Source organism: Aquarana catesbeiana, linkage group LG11 (genome assembly GCF_042186555.1).
Source record: "Aquarana catesbeiana isolate 2022-GZ linkage group LG11, ASM4218655v1, whole genome shotgun sequence".
NCBI classification, from domain to species: Eukaryota; Metazoa; Chordata; class Amphibia; order Anura; family Ranidae; genus Aquarana; species Aquarana catesbeiana.
In genome coordinates this window covers 103,442,962-103,460,581 of record NC_133334.1, presented here as the reverse complement: position 1 = coordinate 103,460,581, position 17,620 = coordinate 103,442,962, and the positions used below count along the sequence as shown (strand labels likewise).

General features: G+C 43.5%; 1 protein-coding gene across 4 annotated transcripts in view; it reads left to right on the top strand.

The window, feature by feature from the left end:
• LOC141112215 (AP-2 complex subunit alpha-2) overlaps positions 1–17,620 on the top strand; it is a 199,269-nt gene that overhangs the window by 160,580 nt on the left and 21,069 nt on the right. For all 4 annotated transcript variants that reach the window (XM_073604817.1, XM_073604816.1, XM_073604818.1 and 1 more), the window contains 2 exons: positions 399–488; positions 6,881–7,004. In XM_073604817.1, the coding sequence (XP_073460918.1) occupies positions 399–488; positions 6,881–7,004 (214 nt within the window). The remainder of the gene's footprint in view (positions 1–398; positions 489–6,880; positions 7,005–17,620) is intronic.

The following is a 17,620-nucleotide window of genomic DNA, read 5'->3' as shown; positions in this document are numbered from 1 at the left end:
CTGGCTTTGCAGGGAAACAAAAACTGCCACATCCCCTATGACAGGACGGAGCTCTGTATTGTTTACATTTACAGAGCTCTGTCATCCTCTTCGCCGATCAGCGGGTGCCGGCGGTCAATCATTGGCCAGGACCCACTGATCGACTTGTGCTGTGATTAATCACAGCACAGCAGGTGCGGCTGCTACACGGAAGTGTTGGATCACGTATCTAGTATGTGATCCAGTGCAGGAGAACCACTCTGCTGCCATACTCCTACGTGAGGCGGTTGGCAAGTGGTTAATTTAACACAGTTACTTGCTTCAGGAATACAGAGCTGTTGCATTGCCAGCTGTAGCCTGCAGATGGCAGTCTAGGCATTTCATTTTTTTTTTTAGCCATGTCTTGATCTTTTCTCTAGGTCGTATGTTTATTTTCTATGGCAACAAGATGTCTTCTCAGTACCAGAACTTCACGTCAACACTAATTTGCTCAGATGAACTTAAAGCCAATATCCTTTACAAAAATAAATATAGTATAGTAAATATGTATACATTGTTCTCCCTTATGTCCTGCTCCAAAACATCCCATGGGAATTTCTCTCACCTGCCTTGATGATGTAATACACGCTGAGAGCCCACCACTTGACCACAGCCTCTTTTGGGCAATCAGATTCCAACTTTGTTCTTCCTGAGGTTTCCCTGACTCCTGCTTTTTTTATTGCCAGGTGGGTTAGACAAGTTAGCATTCAAGCCTATAGTCTAAAGCAGCCTTTCTCAACTTTTTTTTTGTTTTTTTTACCTTTGAGGAACCCTTGTCAAATGTTTGAGATCTCTGTAAATCCCTGAAAATATTTTCACATCTGCAGTTCACAGAATGCTAATGTGTTCATTGATGGTCAGTGGTAATCTCTCCCACCATGCCATTGTATTCTCCCAGCGGGGGGGGGGGAGCCATCCTCGCAGCGAGAAGACAATGATTATCACTAAAGAAAAATATATACATGCAGCGCTAATGTGAAAATCAAAATATCAGGGATGAGTGTGAAACTGGTGACTGCTTGTAAATCAAACACAAACATATAATATATAAATCATACAAGTCAAATATACACAGGAAATATATATAAAATATCTGTGGAAAAAAACAACAAAAAACTGTCTGTGATAAACTAAAAATGAAATATTCCTCAGTAAGGTGCAGTGAAGTCCCATGTGAAGAGAGTGTATAAAGGTGATGCCTTTTCAACCAGTGGGTATAGCTGAATGGGCTTCTTCATATAACATTTACCAACATACAGGTAAGATGATGATGGAAGAATTGGGTACGCTTACCACAGAGGGTGAACACACTCGCCATATGGCGGTGGGTCAATCGGACGTTTGGATCATTCAATCCAGCGGATGCTTGGTGGAAGATGGTGATGATATAGAAGTACACCTCGAAGGCCTCATCCAGAACAGTGAGGAGTAGATGGTGCTTATTAGAACCTCCAACAAGCAGTCGTGCTTCAACTCGCAGGAGGTTGTCAGCTGGATGGAATATGGAGGCTCCAAGATACAGCGTATCAGATCATAGGAAAAAAAGGGCCTCCACATAGTGCATGAATCCAATGGAAAAATGTCTTAAAAATGCTAAGAGGTAAAAAGTACAATCCACCTAGCAAGGTGGGTACAGGGGGTGATCACATAAAAAAATATATATAGATCGCATGGTGTCAGAAGCACAAAGGCTTAAGTTGCGAAGCCTTTGTGCTTCTGACGCCACGCGATCTATATATTTTTTTTTTATGTGATTGTACTTTTTACCTCTTGAAATTTTTACGTTGGATTCATGCACTATGTGGAGGCCCTTTTTTTCTTTTTTTTCCTATGATCTGATACGCAGTATCTTGGAGCCTGCATATTCTATCCAGCTAACAACCTCATGCGAGTTCAAGCATGACTGCTTGTTGGAGGTTCTAATAAGCACCATCTACTCCTCACTGTTCTGGATGAGGCCTTTGAGGTGTACTTCTATATCACCACCATCTTCCACCAAGCATCCGCTGGATTGAATGATCCAAATGCCTGATTGACCCACCGCCATATGGTGAGTGTGTCCACCCTCTGTGGAAAGCGTACCTAATTCTTCCAATATCTTACCTGTATGTTGGTAAATGCTATATGAAAAAGCCCGTTCAGCTATACCCACTGGTTGAAAGGCATCGCCTTTATACACTCTCTTCACATGGGACTTCACTGCACCTTACTGAGGAATGTTTCATTTTGAGTTTATCACGGACAGTTTTTTGTTGCTTTTTTTCCACAGACATTTTATATATATATATTTCCTGTGTATATTTGACAGCTCTTTTTATGACTTGTATGATTTATGTATCATATATATGTCACCAGTTTCAAACTCATCCCTGAGGGATGCTCTGATATTTTGATTTTCACATTAGCGCTGCATTTATATATTTTTCCTTACTTTGTTACACAGTTAACTACACTGTTGATGTTGGCTGCTAAATTATTGCTTTTTGTTTTTTTTTGTCATCATTAGTAGCGTGACTTTTTTTCATATTTAATGATTATTGCTATACCAGCCGCTAGTGAAAATCGCATGTGGGATCCAACAGGCTGGTTGTGCCGAAGTTAATCATTTAGTCAACTTGGTACATTCAGCCTGCCCGTACATGTAAGGGCATGGTTGAAATCTCGGCCAATTTCTGGTATGGCCGGCTTATCGCAGCAGCGGTCATTGTAGTGTGAATGTATATTTAAAGACAAAACTTTTTTTTTTTTTTTTTTCAGTTTTGGATAGAGTAGAAAAGAATTATAACACCTGTCAAGTTTTTAGTCCTGTCCTGTCTTGTCCCTGTTAGAGAGATTCACCCCCTTTATTTGTCATGTTTACCTTTTGATGTTATGTCAGAGGCCAGGGCTAATGGTCATCTATCAGGAGGAGATCATTTCACCAAACAGAAGTGTGACTAGTAGACCTGGGCACAGGATTGCAGAGATCACTCCAGCACTTGGCGCCCCTCTTCGTCTACACACATGGAGAATACCATTGAGCAGAACCCTGGCTGAGAGACTCAAAGGATAGGGATCCTCCCTTCCCTATTAAAATGCAATCTATCAAATCTGGTAATTCATTTTTCTCAGATTTTCAAGATTTTCTGCCACCTGGTCTACTGTAAACATTTGTTCTACCAGGTGGATATTCAGGCCCCCTCTGGTGCCAATTTTAGGCGTTGCATTCTAAAAGCTTCTCACTGGGCCTGTCAAGTCTTTGGTTTGTTTAAGTGGGCCTGTTGGCATTGCTGTAATGCCCACCCCTCAGTTGGACTGCTTTTGGACGTCCTATGGTAGATTAAAGATCCTGTGTCTTGTACTGTATGACTAAGACTTAACCAATAGAATCTGTCAGTAAATACACAGGTCTCACCTTCCTATTCTTTATGATCTCCCTTTTGCTTGCCACAAAACTGAGGCTTGCTCGTAGTGGGTTGGATTATATAGGGGATGTCCCTGCAGCTTTTTTTTTCCCCAGTAGTTTCCAACCGCCTGATGGTGCTGCATATAACCCATGGTTACTCACTAAAGATCCTGTGTCATCTACTCCAAGAAATGGATTTTACGGGTAAGTCATAAATTATGTTGAGTTCAGGATGTTCAAAAGTAAATGTACTTAAAAAATTGCCATATTCTGGCATATATTCTCACTATTTTATGTGGAATATAATTGTAGTTGGTACACTGCCTTTTCTTATTATAAAGTGATCTCCAGTTAAATATTTTATATGCAGATGTAGTGTAACTTTTTCAAATAATGTACAGTAGGACACGCATTATTGTAATCGCATATTTCCAGGCCAGAACACTGAGCAGTTTTTTTCACTCATACCTCCACGTCCATATCCTTTAGTGTAGACATCACTGTGGGGAAGATTTACCTAAACTGGTGCACTCAGAATCTGGTGCAGCTGTGCATAGAAACCAATCAGCTAACTTCTAACTTCAGCTTTTTCAATGAAGCTTTGGCAATAAAACCTGGAAACTGATTGGGTTCTATACAGAGCTGCACCAGATTTTACTTTCTAGTTTTAGTAAATCCTCGTCCGTCCGTGTCTGGTAATTGTAATGTTTGTAAAGCAGATGTAGTGTGTATGAACAAAGGAAAATCCTTCATATCTCTCCACATCTACCATGGCCAGTTATGCATATGCCCACCTTTCCTGGTGTTTTCTTTGCTATTTGGCATTCAGTATGTCCCCTCTGATAGTATAATGTTGTCACTCACTATAATGTTGTCACTCACTCATATTTTCTTTATTCTGCTATTGCTTTTATGGAGTCTCTCATTGAATCAAGGTTATCCCTTTTTCACAACTCATAAATCTTCTATCTTTTAGGATTGAGCTCATTGCCACCATTTTAAAGTGGTCTAGTGACTGGGGACTTGTATACCTTCCAGTCTGCAATAGTTACAAACATATCGACAATGTCTCATCTCCCATAGAATTTGTAAACCGCGCATTTAGCTAAATGCCAACTGTTCAATAACATGCGATATAGCAATAAGCTTTGCTCTTCATAAACAGTCTTGTCACGCTTACTACTACACAGCGGCGTGCCAGTACGTGCAAGATGTTATCAACCTGTTTTGCTCTTAATGTGCTTCATCAGGATATATGCTCCTGATCTGGTATCTTACTTTGAGGTTAAGCATCTTTTTTATTTTTTAAATCCTGTATTTAATAGTGAAGCACACTCAAATCCGCTTACTATCAAATGCCTTGTGCATGAAAACGACAGCCTAAGGGCATAAATTAGACAAACTATTCTCCAGTTCACATACAAAATTCTGTTACTGGGATTGTCCAGACAACCTTGCAGTTGCCTGTCCAGTTGCTTCTAGCTAGGAAGGCAGTTTTTTGTGTGTGTGTTTTTGTGGCTGCTGGGGCCACTATTATTTACACAGTATAACATGATTGGCTCTGAATTCACCCCGAGCAGTAGATGGAGTATAAGAGTAAGTACCATGATCAATAATTTTATCAGCAGCCATTTATATCAGATGCAGTCCCCCATCAGGTCTGCATGTGTTAGTGGCATCTTAGGTCCTCCCCATACTTTCTCATAATTGGATTTGAATGTAGGGATCTGTCTTGTTATAATGGGTTGTTGGCAATATAGTGTCACTACCGTATTTAAAGGATGGCGTTTTCTTTGTATGCCATGCTTTAAAAAGGAGCCTGTTTAGTGTTTAGAGTCCGTCGTCACCCGATCCGAAAACGGCTGTCCGTTACACTTTTTCGTATCGGAGCGGGTCGGACGTCAGCAGACATGTCATCGCTGACATCCGCGCTCCATAGAGGTCTATGGAGGGTTCGTTCAGGTCCGCCTAAAAAAATGACAGGTGGACCTGAACGGATCGTTTGTCTGAAAGAGGCCAAAGTGTCACGAATGTTGTATTACATGCTGGTCATACTCGGCCACTATGAGATTTGTTTTCTGTGTTCTGTAAGAAAAACCTGGCTGATCCTGCTGCTCCTTCTACCTTCTGTTCATGTCCCCTTTTCAGCTAGGAATTTTGCAGAGCAGTGTTGGCAGCTCTGCACCTGCTCAGTTTTCAGTGAGTTTCTATGCTGAGCATTCTACCTCATCTGAGCAGCCCATATGATTAGAGTCACACATGTGGGCATATACACAGTGGTGTAGGCTTTACCTCCCTCTTATTTTAAAACACAGGCTGGAGGGGTGTGACACAGCTTGTGACTGTCAGAAATCTGCCCACACCGTGATATTTTTACAAAATAATAAAGATTTGATTTCAAATATATATTAGTATGCCAATTTAAAAAGGTTTTATATATATTTTTACTCTGTATTCCGAAGGCTGTTTGTGTTTTTTTTTTTTGTTTTTTTTTTCTGAACATGTGACTAGCAGCAGAGGACTAGAAGCTCCTCCTGCTTATGTTTCCCAGCTGGGAAAGAGCTGGGCCATGTGACGGCTGTATATCGATTAGAAAAAAAGTTACTTAGATTTTTTTTTTTTTTTTTTTTTAAATAGTGCCATCATTCATATACAGAAATAGAAGAGAAAATGTAAATGAAACTGTGTGTTTAGTATCACTTTAACTACAAATCACCGAAGGAAAGAAATTTGTAGCCGAGCATTAACCAATGTTGTGGCTCTATTGCCATTGACTCTAGTGGTTACATTATTAGTAATGTATAGCAGTGACTAATCTATGCTATGAAATTCCTCATGTGATATCAACCTTTTATTGAGTAAATATTATTTGCTTTGTTTTCAAAAAAGCACAAAACGCATTTGCAGATAAGACCCCCTTCACACTGGGGCCATGCCGCATTAGTGCTAAAGCGCCGCTCATTTTAGCTTTTCGGCCACTAGTGGGGTGCTTTTAACCACCACTAGCGGCTGAAGAAAGGGTTAAAACCACCCGTGTTACGGCGCTTTGGAATCTCTTTTCAGGCGCTTTGGAAGCACTGCCCATTCATTTTAATGGGCAGGGGCGTTTTAGGAGCGCTGTATGCAGCGCTCCCAAACCACCCCAAAGATGCTTCTTGCAGGACTTTTATCTAAAGTCCTGCAAGCGCACCGACCCAGTGTGAAAGCACCCGGGCTTTCACACTGGGGTGGCATGGCAGGCAGTTTTCAGGCGTGTTACAAGCGCTATTTTTAGCACTAAAACGCCTAAAAAACACCCTCAGTGTGAAAAGGGGTCTTAGGTTTCACTGGTGGAAACATCGAAAACCTGCTCTGCTTTGTAAGACTATTGATGTTACATGTCCAATATCATATTTGCAGTGTATAAGTAATATGTGGATTTTCCAAGAGCAAGGTCTCTCAATCAGCAATGCCTTATTATCCTTGACGGCCTTTCATGTCTGAATCTCCAGTCTAAGCCAGTAGAGCCTACAGTTGATGGAGGTGCCCAGGTACAGCAAGTGGTCAACATTGAGTGTGTGCAGGAGTTTGTGGAAGCCCCAGTTCTCAACATCCAGTTCAGGTATGGCCACCCTCTCATTTCTGTTGTGAGAGCATCCGACCTCCGTATCCATTTCAGCTATGCTGTTCCTTTTAAGTCTTGTGTAACAATGTAACGTGTTGCTAGAATTTTATATTGTACCTGTAGCATCTTGTGATACAATTCAATTTCAGCATGATTATTTCCTTTCCTATACAGCTTGCAGGGGATAAAAAAACTAAAGCTGATAATAAATTCAAACTGTGAATGAACACTCTTCACATACAGCATATAGTACATAGTCCTAAGCAGAGGTTTTGACACCCCCTTGGTAAAAACAAAAACACTTAAGTTAGAATAGTAACAGTATTCTCCTTCCTTTATGAACATTTGAACTTTCCCACTTTCCTTGGTAAACTTGTAAAGCAACGTTTTTTTTTTTACCTTAATGCATTCCCTGCATTAGGGTAAAAAAAATATCTCCAGATTCAAACAGTCCAGCAGCAAACTGACCCGGTCAGTAGCTTGAAACTGGAGATACGTTGATTAAAATACCCTGGAGAAGTATTTTTCTTTCCCTGCTGCTTTGGCCATTGGTGACTCCATATGGTCATTTGAGGATTCATATAATGGGAAAATGTTTTCCTCTTGAAAATGTATACATTATGGGGCTGTGAGCATTGGATGGGGCCCCCTACAAACATTTGGACGCTTTATTTATGATTGTGGTTCTGTGTAGCCTTCTTCTGCATCCCCCCCTTTTGGAATAAGATGTTTCACACTGCGCTGATTTCAGCAGACAATATATTCTCTTGTTATTAAAGATTGTGTTCCATTATCCTAATACTGTTCACTTGTTCTCCTGAGGAAGATTATTTGAAACGCGGTGAGTCTACTTTGGATGCAAGCGACGTGGGAACCATTACAGTAGACATACAGTGCGTTGATAAAGTAATCAGACCCCCTTCACTTTTTTCAATTTTATGTTTACGTCTGATACAGTTAGTCATTTTTTTTCTCATTAATCTACACTCAGTACCTCATAATGAAAAAGTAAAAAACAAAATATTCGAAATGTCTGAATTTTTTAACGAAAAACTGAAATGCCACATTGACATAAGTATTCAGTCCCTTTGCAACAAAACGTAAAATTTAGCTCAGGTGTATCCCATTTCTCTTGATCGTTGCAGAGATGTTTCTACACCTTGATTGGAGTTCCACCTGTGGTAAAATAAATTGATTGGACATGATTTGGAAGGGCATGCACCTCTCTATAAAAGGCCTAACAGCTGACAATGCATACTGTAGTAGAGAAAAAGCCATGAGGTCAAAGGAACTACCTGCAGAGCTCAGAAACCAGATTATTGCAAGGCACATATCTGGGGGATGCTACAAAAAAATTCTGCTGCGCTGAAGGTTCCCAAGAGCACAGTGTCCTCCATAATTCTTAAATGAAAAATTTGGCACAACCAGGACTCTTCCAAGAGCCGGTCACCCAGCCAAATCGAGCAGTTGGAGGGGAGGGGACTAAGAAACTCGATGATAACTCTGAGCTCTAGAGATCCTGTGTGGAGATGGGACAACGTTCCAGAAGGGTAACCATCACTTCAGCCCTCAACCGATATGGGCTTTATGGCACAGTGGCTAGTCCAGTATTTCTCAACTCCAGTCCTCAAGGCGCCTCAACAGGTCATGTTTTCAGGATTTCCCTCAGATGAAACAGCTGTGGTAATTACTAAGGCAGTGAAACTGATCAAATCACCTACGCAAAATAATGGAAAGCCTGTTGGGGCGCCTTGAGGACTGGAGTTGAGGAACACTGGGCTAGACTGAAGCCTCTCAAAGAAAGCCCGCTTGGAGTTTGCAAAAAAGCACCTGAAGGATCCTCAGACTGTGAGGAACAAGATTCTCTGATCTGATGAAACCAAGATTGAACTGTTCTGCCACAATTCTAAACGTTATGTCTGGAGGAAACCAGGCACTGCTCATCACCTGCCCAATAAAACAGTGAAGCATGGTAGTGGCAGCATCATGCTGTGTTGGTATTTTTCAGCAGCAGGGACTGGGAGACTGGTCAGGGCTGAGGGAAAGCTGAATGGATCAAAGTACAGAGAGATCCTCAATAAAAACCTGTTTCACAGGGCTCAGGACCTCAGACTGGGCCAAAGGTTTACCAGTCAACATGACAACTATCCTAATCACACAGCCAAGACAACACAGGAGTTGCTTAGGGACAACTTTGTGAATGTCCTAGAGTTTCCCAGCCAGAGCCTTGACTTGAACCCTATTGAACAGAGAGACCTACAAATGGCTGTCCACCGATGGTCCCCATGAAACCTGACTAAGTTTTTAGAGGATTTGCAAAGAAGAATGGCAGAAAATCCCCCAATCCGGGTGTGCAAAGCTTGTCGGTTCATACCCAAAGAGACTTGAGGCCGTAATTGCTGCCAAATGTGCTTCAGTAAAAAACTGAGTAAAGGGTTTGTTTCTTTTTAAAAAAAAATTCAGACATTTCTAAAGTCTGTTTTTCTTTTCATAAATGGGTACAGCACTCCAAATTCAGAACCATAGGGTTATATCGCCTCCTACAGGAGTAGGCTACTAGGCAGAAAAAAACACTTGGCTATGCCTATGGGCTGTCCTAGCTGGTATACATCCCCCTCTGTGCTATACACCTTCAGTTTTTTTTCTGCCTAGTCAGAAGTAAGGACCTAGCTCCCTGCAGCAATCTTTGGTTTTGGCAATTTTTTCCTTTTTCAAAGCGCACCTTCAGTCATTTTTTTCATCCTTCTATCTATTAAATCTTATGCCCTTGTTGTTTTAACTTTGGATAGTGTAACCTTTTTTTTTTCCTGCCAGTAAATACCTTATACAGCCCACTTCATGTTTCTTGTCTGGTAAAAAGCCTAGGCTGATGACATGCACAGAGTGAGAGAGTTTGCCAGGAAGGGAGGGGGGATGAGTCATGAGAGGGCCAATCAGAGCTGCAGAGCTGGAGGTGTGCCTCTGTGTGTGTATGTAAATCCTGGAAGTAAACAGGTAGGAGCTTCAGCTGCCCATAGTTAAAATGGTTGCAGCCAGACTTGGTGGAGGGAGATTTCTGCAACATATTTAGCAAGTACAGCATCACAGTATATATAAAATAATATGCAAAGTGGTTGGAGGAAAGCTTCAGAATGGCAAAGATGTTTTTATTACAAATTATGTGAGCAGACAGCAGATCCTCTTTAACCACTTGCTGACCGCCGCAAGACGATGTACGTCGACAGAGCGGCACGGGCAGGCAAAAGGACTTACAGGTACGTCCTTGCCTGCCCGCGGGTGGGGGGTCCGATCGGTCCCCCCCCCCCCCCCCGGTGCCTGCGGCGGTAGGCAAATCTCCCCCGGCGATCGGTGGTGAGGGGGAGGCCATCCATTCGTGGCCCCCCCCTCGCGATCGCTCTCAGCCAATGGGATCATTTCCCTGCCTCTGTATTGTACACAGAGGCAGAGGAAATGATGTCATCTCTCCTCGGCTCGGTAATTTCCGTTCCGGCCCGAGGAGAGAAGACAGGTATGTGAGTGCACCAACACTACACACACAGTAGAACATGCCAGGCACACAAAACACCCCAATCCCCCCCCCCGATCCCCCCCCAATCACCCCCCCCCCCCCCCCCCCGTCACAAACTGACACCAAGCAGGTTTTTTTTTTTTTTTTTTTTTTTTTTTTTTCTGATTACTGTATTGGTGTCAGTTTGTGACAGTTACAGTGTTAGGGCAGTGAGTGTTAGGCCCCCTTTAGGTCTAGGATACCCCCCTAACCCCCCCTAATAAAGTTTTAACCCCTTGATCACCCCCCCGTCACCAGTGTCACTAAGCGATCATTTTTCTGATCGCTGTATTAGTGTCGCTGGTGACGATAGTTAGGGACGTAAATATTTAGGTTCGCCGTCAGCGTTTTATAGCGACATGGACCCCCATATACTATCTAATAAATGTTTTAACCCCTTGATTGCCCCCTAGTTAACCCTTTCACCACTGATCACCATATAACCGTTACGGGTGACGCTGGTTAGTTCGTTTAGTTTTTTTAGAGTCTGGGCACCCGCTGTTTATTACCGAATAAAGGTTTAGCCCCCTGATCGCCCGGCGGTGATATGCGTCGCCCCAGGCAGCGTCAGATTAGCGGCAGTACCGCTAACACCCACGCACGCAGCATACGCCTCCCTTAGTGGTATAGTATCTGATCGCATCAATATCTGATCCGTTCAGATCTATACTAGCTTCCCCAGCAGTTTAGGGTTCCCAAAAACGCAGTGTTAGTGGGATCAGCCCAGATACCTGCTAGCACCTGCGTTTTGCCCCTCCGCCCGGCCCAGCCCAGCCCACCCAAGTGCAGTATCGATCGATCACTGTCACTTACAAAACACTAAACGCATAACTGCAGCGTTCGCAGAGTCAGGCCTGATCCCTGCGATCGCTAACAGTTTTTTTGGTAGCGTTTTGGTGAACTGGCAAGCACCAGCGGCCTAGTACACCCCGGTCGTAGTCAAACCAGCACTGCAGTAACACTTGGTGACGTGGCGAGTCCCATAAGTGCAGTTCAAGCTGGTGAGGTGACAAGCACAAATAGTGTCCCGCTGCCACCAAAAAGGAAGACAAACACAGGCCCGTCGTGCCCATAATGCCCTTCCTGCTGCATTCGCCAATCCTAATTGGGAACCCACCACTTCTGCAGCGCCCGTACTTCCCCCATTCACATCCCCAACCAAATGCAGTGGGCTGCATGAGAGGCATTTTTATGTCTTCCCGAGTACCCCTACCCAACGAACCCCCCCAAAAAAGATGTTGTGTCTGCAGCAAACGCGGATATAGGCGTGACACCCGCTATTATTGTCCCTCCTGTCAATCCTGGTCTTTGCATTGGTGAATGTTTTGAACGCTACCATTCACTAGTTGAGTATTAGCGTAGGGTACAGCATTGCACAGACTAGGACACACTTTCACAGGGTCTCCCAAGATGCCATCGCATTTTGAGAGACCCGAACCTGGAACCGGTTACAGTTGTTATAAAAGTTACAGTTACAAAAAAAAGTGTAAAAAAAAAAAAAAAAACACAAACAAAAATATAAAATAAAAAATAATAGTTGTCGTTTTATTGTTCTCTCTCTATTCTCTCTCTCTATTCTCTCTATTGTTCTGCTCTTTTTTACTGTATTCTATTCTGCAATGTTTTATTGTTATCATGTTTTATCATGTTTGCTTTTCAGGTATGCAATTTTTTATACTTTACCGTTTACTGTGCTTTATTGTTAACCATTTTTTTGTCTTCAGGTACACCATTCACGACTTTGAGTGGTTATACCAGAATGATGCTTGCAGGTTTAGGTATCATCTTGGTATCATTCTTTTCAGCCAGCGGTCGGCTTTCATGTAAAAGCAATCCTAGTGGCTAATTAGCCTCTAGACTGCTTTTACAAGCAGTGGGAGAGAATGCCCCCCCCCCCCCCACCGTCTTCCGTGTTTTTCTCTGGCTCTCCTGTCTCAACAGGGAACCTGAGAATGCAGCCGGTGATTCAGCCAGCTGACCATAGAGCTGATCAGAGACCAGAGTGGCTCCAAACATCTCTATGGCCTAAGAAACCGGAAGCTACGAGCATTTTATGACTTAGATTTCGCCGGATGTAAATAGCGCCATTGGGAAATTGGGGAAGCATTTTATCACACCGATCTTGGTGTGGTCAGATGCTTTGAAGGCAGAGGAGAAATCTAGGGTCTAATAGACCCCAATTTTTTCAAAAAAGAGTACCTGTCACTACCTATTGCTATCATAGGGGATATTTACATTCCCTGAGATAACAATAAAAATGATTAAAAAAAAAAAAAAAATGAAAGAAACCGTTTTAAAATAAGATAAAAAAGCAAAAAAATAATAAATAAAAAAAAAAAAAAAACACCCCTGTCCCCCCTGCTCTCGCGCTAAGGCGAACGCAAGCGTCGGTCTGGCGTCAAATGTAAACAGCAATTGCACCATGCATGTGAGGTATCACCGCGACGGTCAGATCGAGGGCAGTAATTTTAGTAGTAGACCTCCTCTGTAAATCTAAAGTGGTAACCTGTAAAGGCTTTTAAAGGCTTTTAAAAATGTATTTATTTTGTTGCCACTGCACGTTTGTGCGCAATTGTAAAGCATGTCATGTTTGGTATCCATGTACTCGGCCTAAGATCATCTTTATTTCATCAAACATTTGGGCAATATAGTGTGTTTTAGTGCATTAAAATGTAAAAAAGTGTGTTTTTTCCCAAAAAAATGCGTTTGAAAAATCGCTGCGCAAATACTGTGTGAAAAAAAAAAATGAAACACCCACCATTTTAATCTGTAGGGCATTTTGCTTTGAAAAAATATATAATGTGTGGGGGTTCAAAGTAATTTTCTTGCAAAAAAAAATAATTTTTTCATGTAATCAAAAAGTGTCAGAAAGGGCTTTGTCTTCAAGTGGTTAGAAGAGTGGGTGATGTGTGACATAAGCTTCTAAATGTTGTGCATAAAATGCCAGGACAGTTCAAACCCCCCCCAAATGACCCCATTTTGGAAAGTAGACACCCCAAGCTATTTGCTGAGAGGCATGTCGAGTCCATGGAATATTTTATATTGTGACACAAGTTGCGGGAAAGAGACAAATTTTTTTTTTTTTTTTTTGCACAAAGTTGTCACTAAATGATATATTGCTCAAACATGCCATGGGGATATGTGAAATTACACCCCAAAATACATTCTGCTGCTTCTCCTGAGTACGGGGATACCACATGTGTGAGACTTTTTGGGAGCCTAGCCGCGTATGGGACCCCGAAAACCAAGCACCGCCTTCAGGCTTTCTAAGGGCGTAAATTTTTGATTTCACTCTTCACTGCCTATCACAGTCTCGGAGGCCATGGAATGCCCAGGTGGCACAAAACCCCCCCCAAATGACCCCATTTTGGAAAGTAGACACCCAAAGCTATTTGCTGAGCGGTATAGTGAGTATTTTGCAGACCTCACTTTTTGTCACAAAGTTTTGAAAATTAAAAAAAGAAAAAAAACATTTTTTTTTTGTCTTTCTTCATTTTCAAAAACAAATGAGAGCTGCAAAATACTCACCATGCCTCTCAGCAAATAGCTTGGGGTGTCTACTTTCCAAAATGGGGTCATTTGGGGGGGGTTTGTGCCACCTGGGCATTCCATGACCTCCGAAACTGTGATAGGCAGTGAAGAGTGAAATAAAAAATGTACACCCTTAGAAATCCTGAAGGCGGTGATTGGTTTTCGGGGGCCCGTACGCGGCTAGGCTCCTAAAAAGTCCCACACATGTGGTATCCCCGTACTCAAGAGAAGCAGCAGAATGTATTTTGGGGTGCAATTCCACATATGCCCATGACCTGTGTGAGCAATATATCATTTAGTGACAACTTTGTGCAAAAAAAAATAAATAAATAAATAAATTGTCACTTTCCCGCAACTTGTGTCAAAATATAAAATATTCCATGGACTCAACATGCCTCTCAGCAAATAGCTTGGGGTGTCTACTTTCCAAAATGGGGTCATTTGGGGGGGGGTTTGTGCCATCTGGGCATTTTATGGCCTTCAAAACTGTGATAGGTAGTGAGGAGTAAAATCAAAAATGTACGCCCTTAGAAATCCTGAAGGCAGTGATTGGTTTTCGGGGCCCCGTACGCGGCTAGGCTCCCAAAAGGTCTCACACATGTGGTATCCCCATACTCAGGAGAAGCAGCTAAATGTATTTTGGGGTGCAATTCCACATATGCCCATGGCCTGTGTGAGCAATATATCATTTAGTGACAACTTTTTGTAATTTTTTTTTTTTTTTGTCATTATTCAATCACTTGGGACAAAAAAAATGAATATTCAATGGGCTCAACATGCCTCTCAGCAATTTCCTTGGGGTGTTTACTTTCCAAAATGGGGTCATTTGGGGGGGTTTTGTACTGCCCTGCCATTTTAGCACCTCAAGAAACGACATAGGCAGTCATAAATTAAAGGCTGTGTAAATTCCAGAAAATGTACCCTAGTTTGTAGGCGCTATAACTTTTGCGCAAACCAATAAATATACACTTATTGACATTTTTTTTACCAAAGACATGTGGCCAAATACATTTTGGCCTAAATGTATGACTAAAATTGAGTTTATTGGATTTTTTTTAGAACAAAAAGTAGAAAATATCATTTTTTTTCAAAATTTTCGGTCTTTTTCCGTGTATAGCGCAAAAAATAAAAACGGCAGAGGTGATCAAATACCATCAAAAGAAAGCTCTATTTGTGGGAAGAAAAGGACGCAAATTTCGTTTGGGTACATCATTGCATGACCGCGCAATTAGCAGTTAAAGCGACGCAGTGCCAAATTGGAAAAAGTGCTCTGGTCAGGAAGGGGGTAAATCCTTCCGGGGCTGAAGTGGTTAAATTGCATTTTTCCTATCCTGTTTTTTTCCTGTGAGTCCTACAATCAACTGCTGGGTTGGATGGCTAGATCCAGTAGTCGTCCCAGTCGTCCCAGTCCCCCCCCCCCCCGTCTGGCTGACCCAGCTCTGCGCTGGGTCGGCCGCAACTTAGCCCCACTGGACGGGGGCTGGCCTGCGAGTTAAACTCCTCACAAGGGGTCGCATATGAGCGGGTCAAGGTGAGTTGCAGCGCTCCTTCTGGCCGACAAACGCCCCCCTCCCCCATTTCAGTGGTGAGTGTTTTTTGTCCGGAGTGGTGCCGGCCTGGTTCCGTGGTATGCCCCCTCTCCCCCTGGATGTGATTGGGGGTGGACACGGGAACCCCCCCCCCCCCCCCCGGGATGGTCAGACCTGCGGGTTCTCCTCCTCCCCCCAGGCCCCCCTCTGTTTTGTGTGGGCCCCCTTTGCCCCCCACTCTGGACGGCGCATTTGGCTGTGGGGGCCCATTCCTTTCCCCTGGTGTTGGCTCCTGGGTTTACCTTTACCCCTGGACGCTGCTTGTGGATCCCTGGCTGTGTCTGGTGCAGATTAGCGCTCCTCTGGTGGGGTAGGGAGTCTTGGTGGGGTCCCTCCCTCTCTCTACTGCAGGTTGTTGGGGTGCTTTGCCTCTGGGCGCCCCTGCAGTGGTGCGGTACATCTGTTTGGGTGAGTCCCCTAGCGGTGCTGGACACTTTTTTGCTGGTGGGTTCTCCCTTGTCACTCATGGAGTCTCAGGAGCATGTTTTGCGGTGAGGTACCCCTTTGAAGAGTCCCTTCTGAAGAAGTGAACTGTCCCACCAGTAATGGATCCTTCTGTCTCCAGGTTAAATGAGGCAACCATGATGCCTTTATTTGAAGGGCCTTTGTGACCCGCAATATATTCACTATTGCTGGTTCAGTGCTTCGGCCGGTTCTCGCCATTGCCCTGGTGTCGCAAACTCTGGGCTAAACTTTTGCACCATGAGCTTGGGGGGTGAGCAATTTCCCCCTGCCTTTTATAGAGTTGGCGGACCAGTTAATCCTGGGGCTGCAATTTGTCTGTGATGCCTCTCTGGACACGGCTTCCTTGATTTCTAAGCCATCTGTTTTGGCAGTGGTGCTTAGGCATGTGTTGTGGCTTAAGTGTTGGTCTGCAGACCAAACCTCTAAAAAAAAAAAAAAAATTAAATAAATAAAAATTTAAAAAAAGCTCTAACTGATTTTCCCTTTCAAGGCAATCGCCTGTTTGGGGCTACCCTGGATGACATCATTAAGAGTCTCAGCACTTTTCTTCTGCAGTCTGGGAAGGAGAAAGAGCCTTGTCAGACGCAGCCCTTCCTTCTCGGGACACAGTTTTTTTTCGTCCCTCAGGGTATCAAGGGTTCAAAACCTTTCAAGCCCTCCGAGGGAGGTTCCAAACGGCCCTGGTCTGGTAAGCCGAGAGTGTGATTCTCTAGACCCACGGACAAGGCCCCTTCCACATGAAGATGCGCCCTCACCCTTTCCTGGGGTGGGGGGGGGCGTCTTTGTTCATTAACGGACCCGTGGATCTCCTTGATGAACAACAAATGGGTCCACAAAGTAATTCTGTCTGGTTAAAAGATCGTTTCGTTCTTGCCCTCCGAAAAGGTTCTTTCCCTCCAACGAGCGTCTGTCCCCGGACCGGCTGCAAGCTCTCTTTGGGGAGGTGCAGAACCTGTTGCTTTAGGGAGTGATTGTTGCAGTGCTGGTATCGTACGGTTATAAGGTTTCTATTCAAAACTGTTTACGGTCCCAAAGAAGGAGGGCAAGGTTAGTCCGATTCTGGACCTCCAGGCCCTGAATTGTTTTGTGCGGGTACAAAAATTCAGAATGGAGTCCATTTGTGCGGTGGTGGCATCCCTAGATCGGGGATTTCCTAGCCTCTATCGACATCAAAGATGCTTACTTGCACATTCCAATATATGCCCAACACCAGAGCTTCCTCCGCTTTGCTGTGGGAAAGGAGCACTATCAGTTTGTGGCATTACCCTTTGGTCTCACCTCGGGTCTTCACGAAGATGTTAGCCTCGGTTCTGGCTATTTCAGTGGGGGATTGCTGTGCTGGGCTACTTGAACGACCTCCTCTTGCGAGCGTAGTCCTCATCTGCATTGATGGACAACGTGGAGATCACTAACCAGACCTTGAAGGAGTTTGGCTTCTAAACTACCAGAAGTCAAGGAAATTGGATTATCTGGGTCTGACT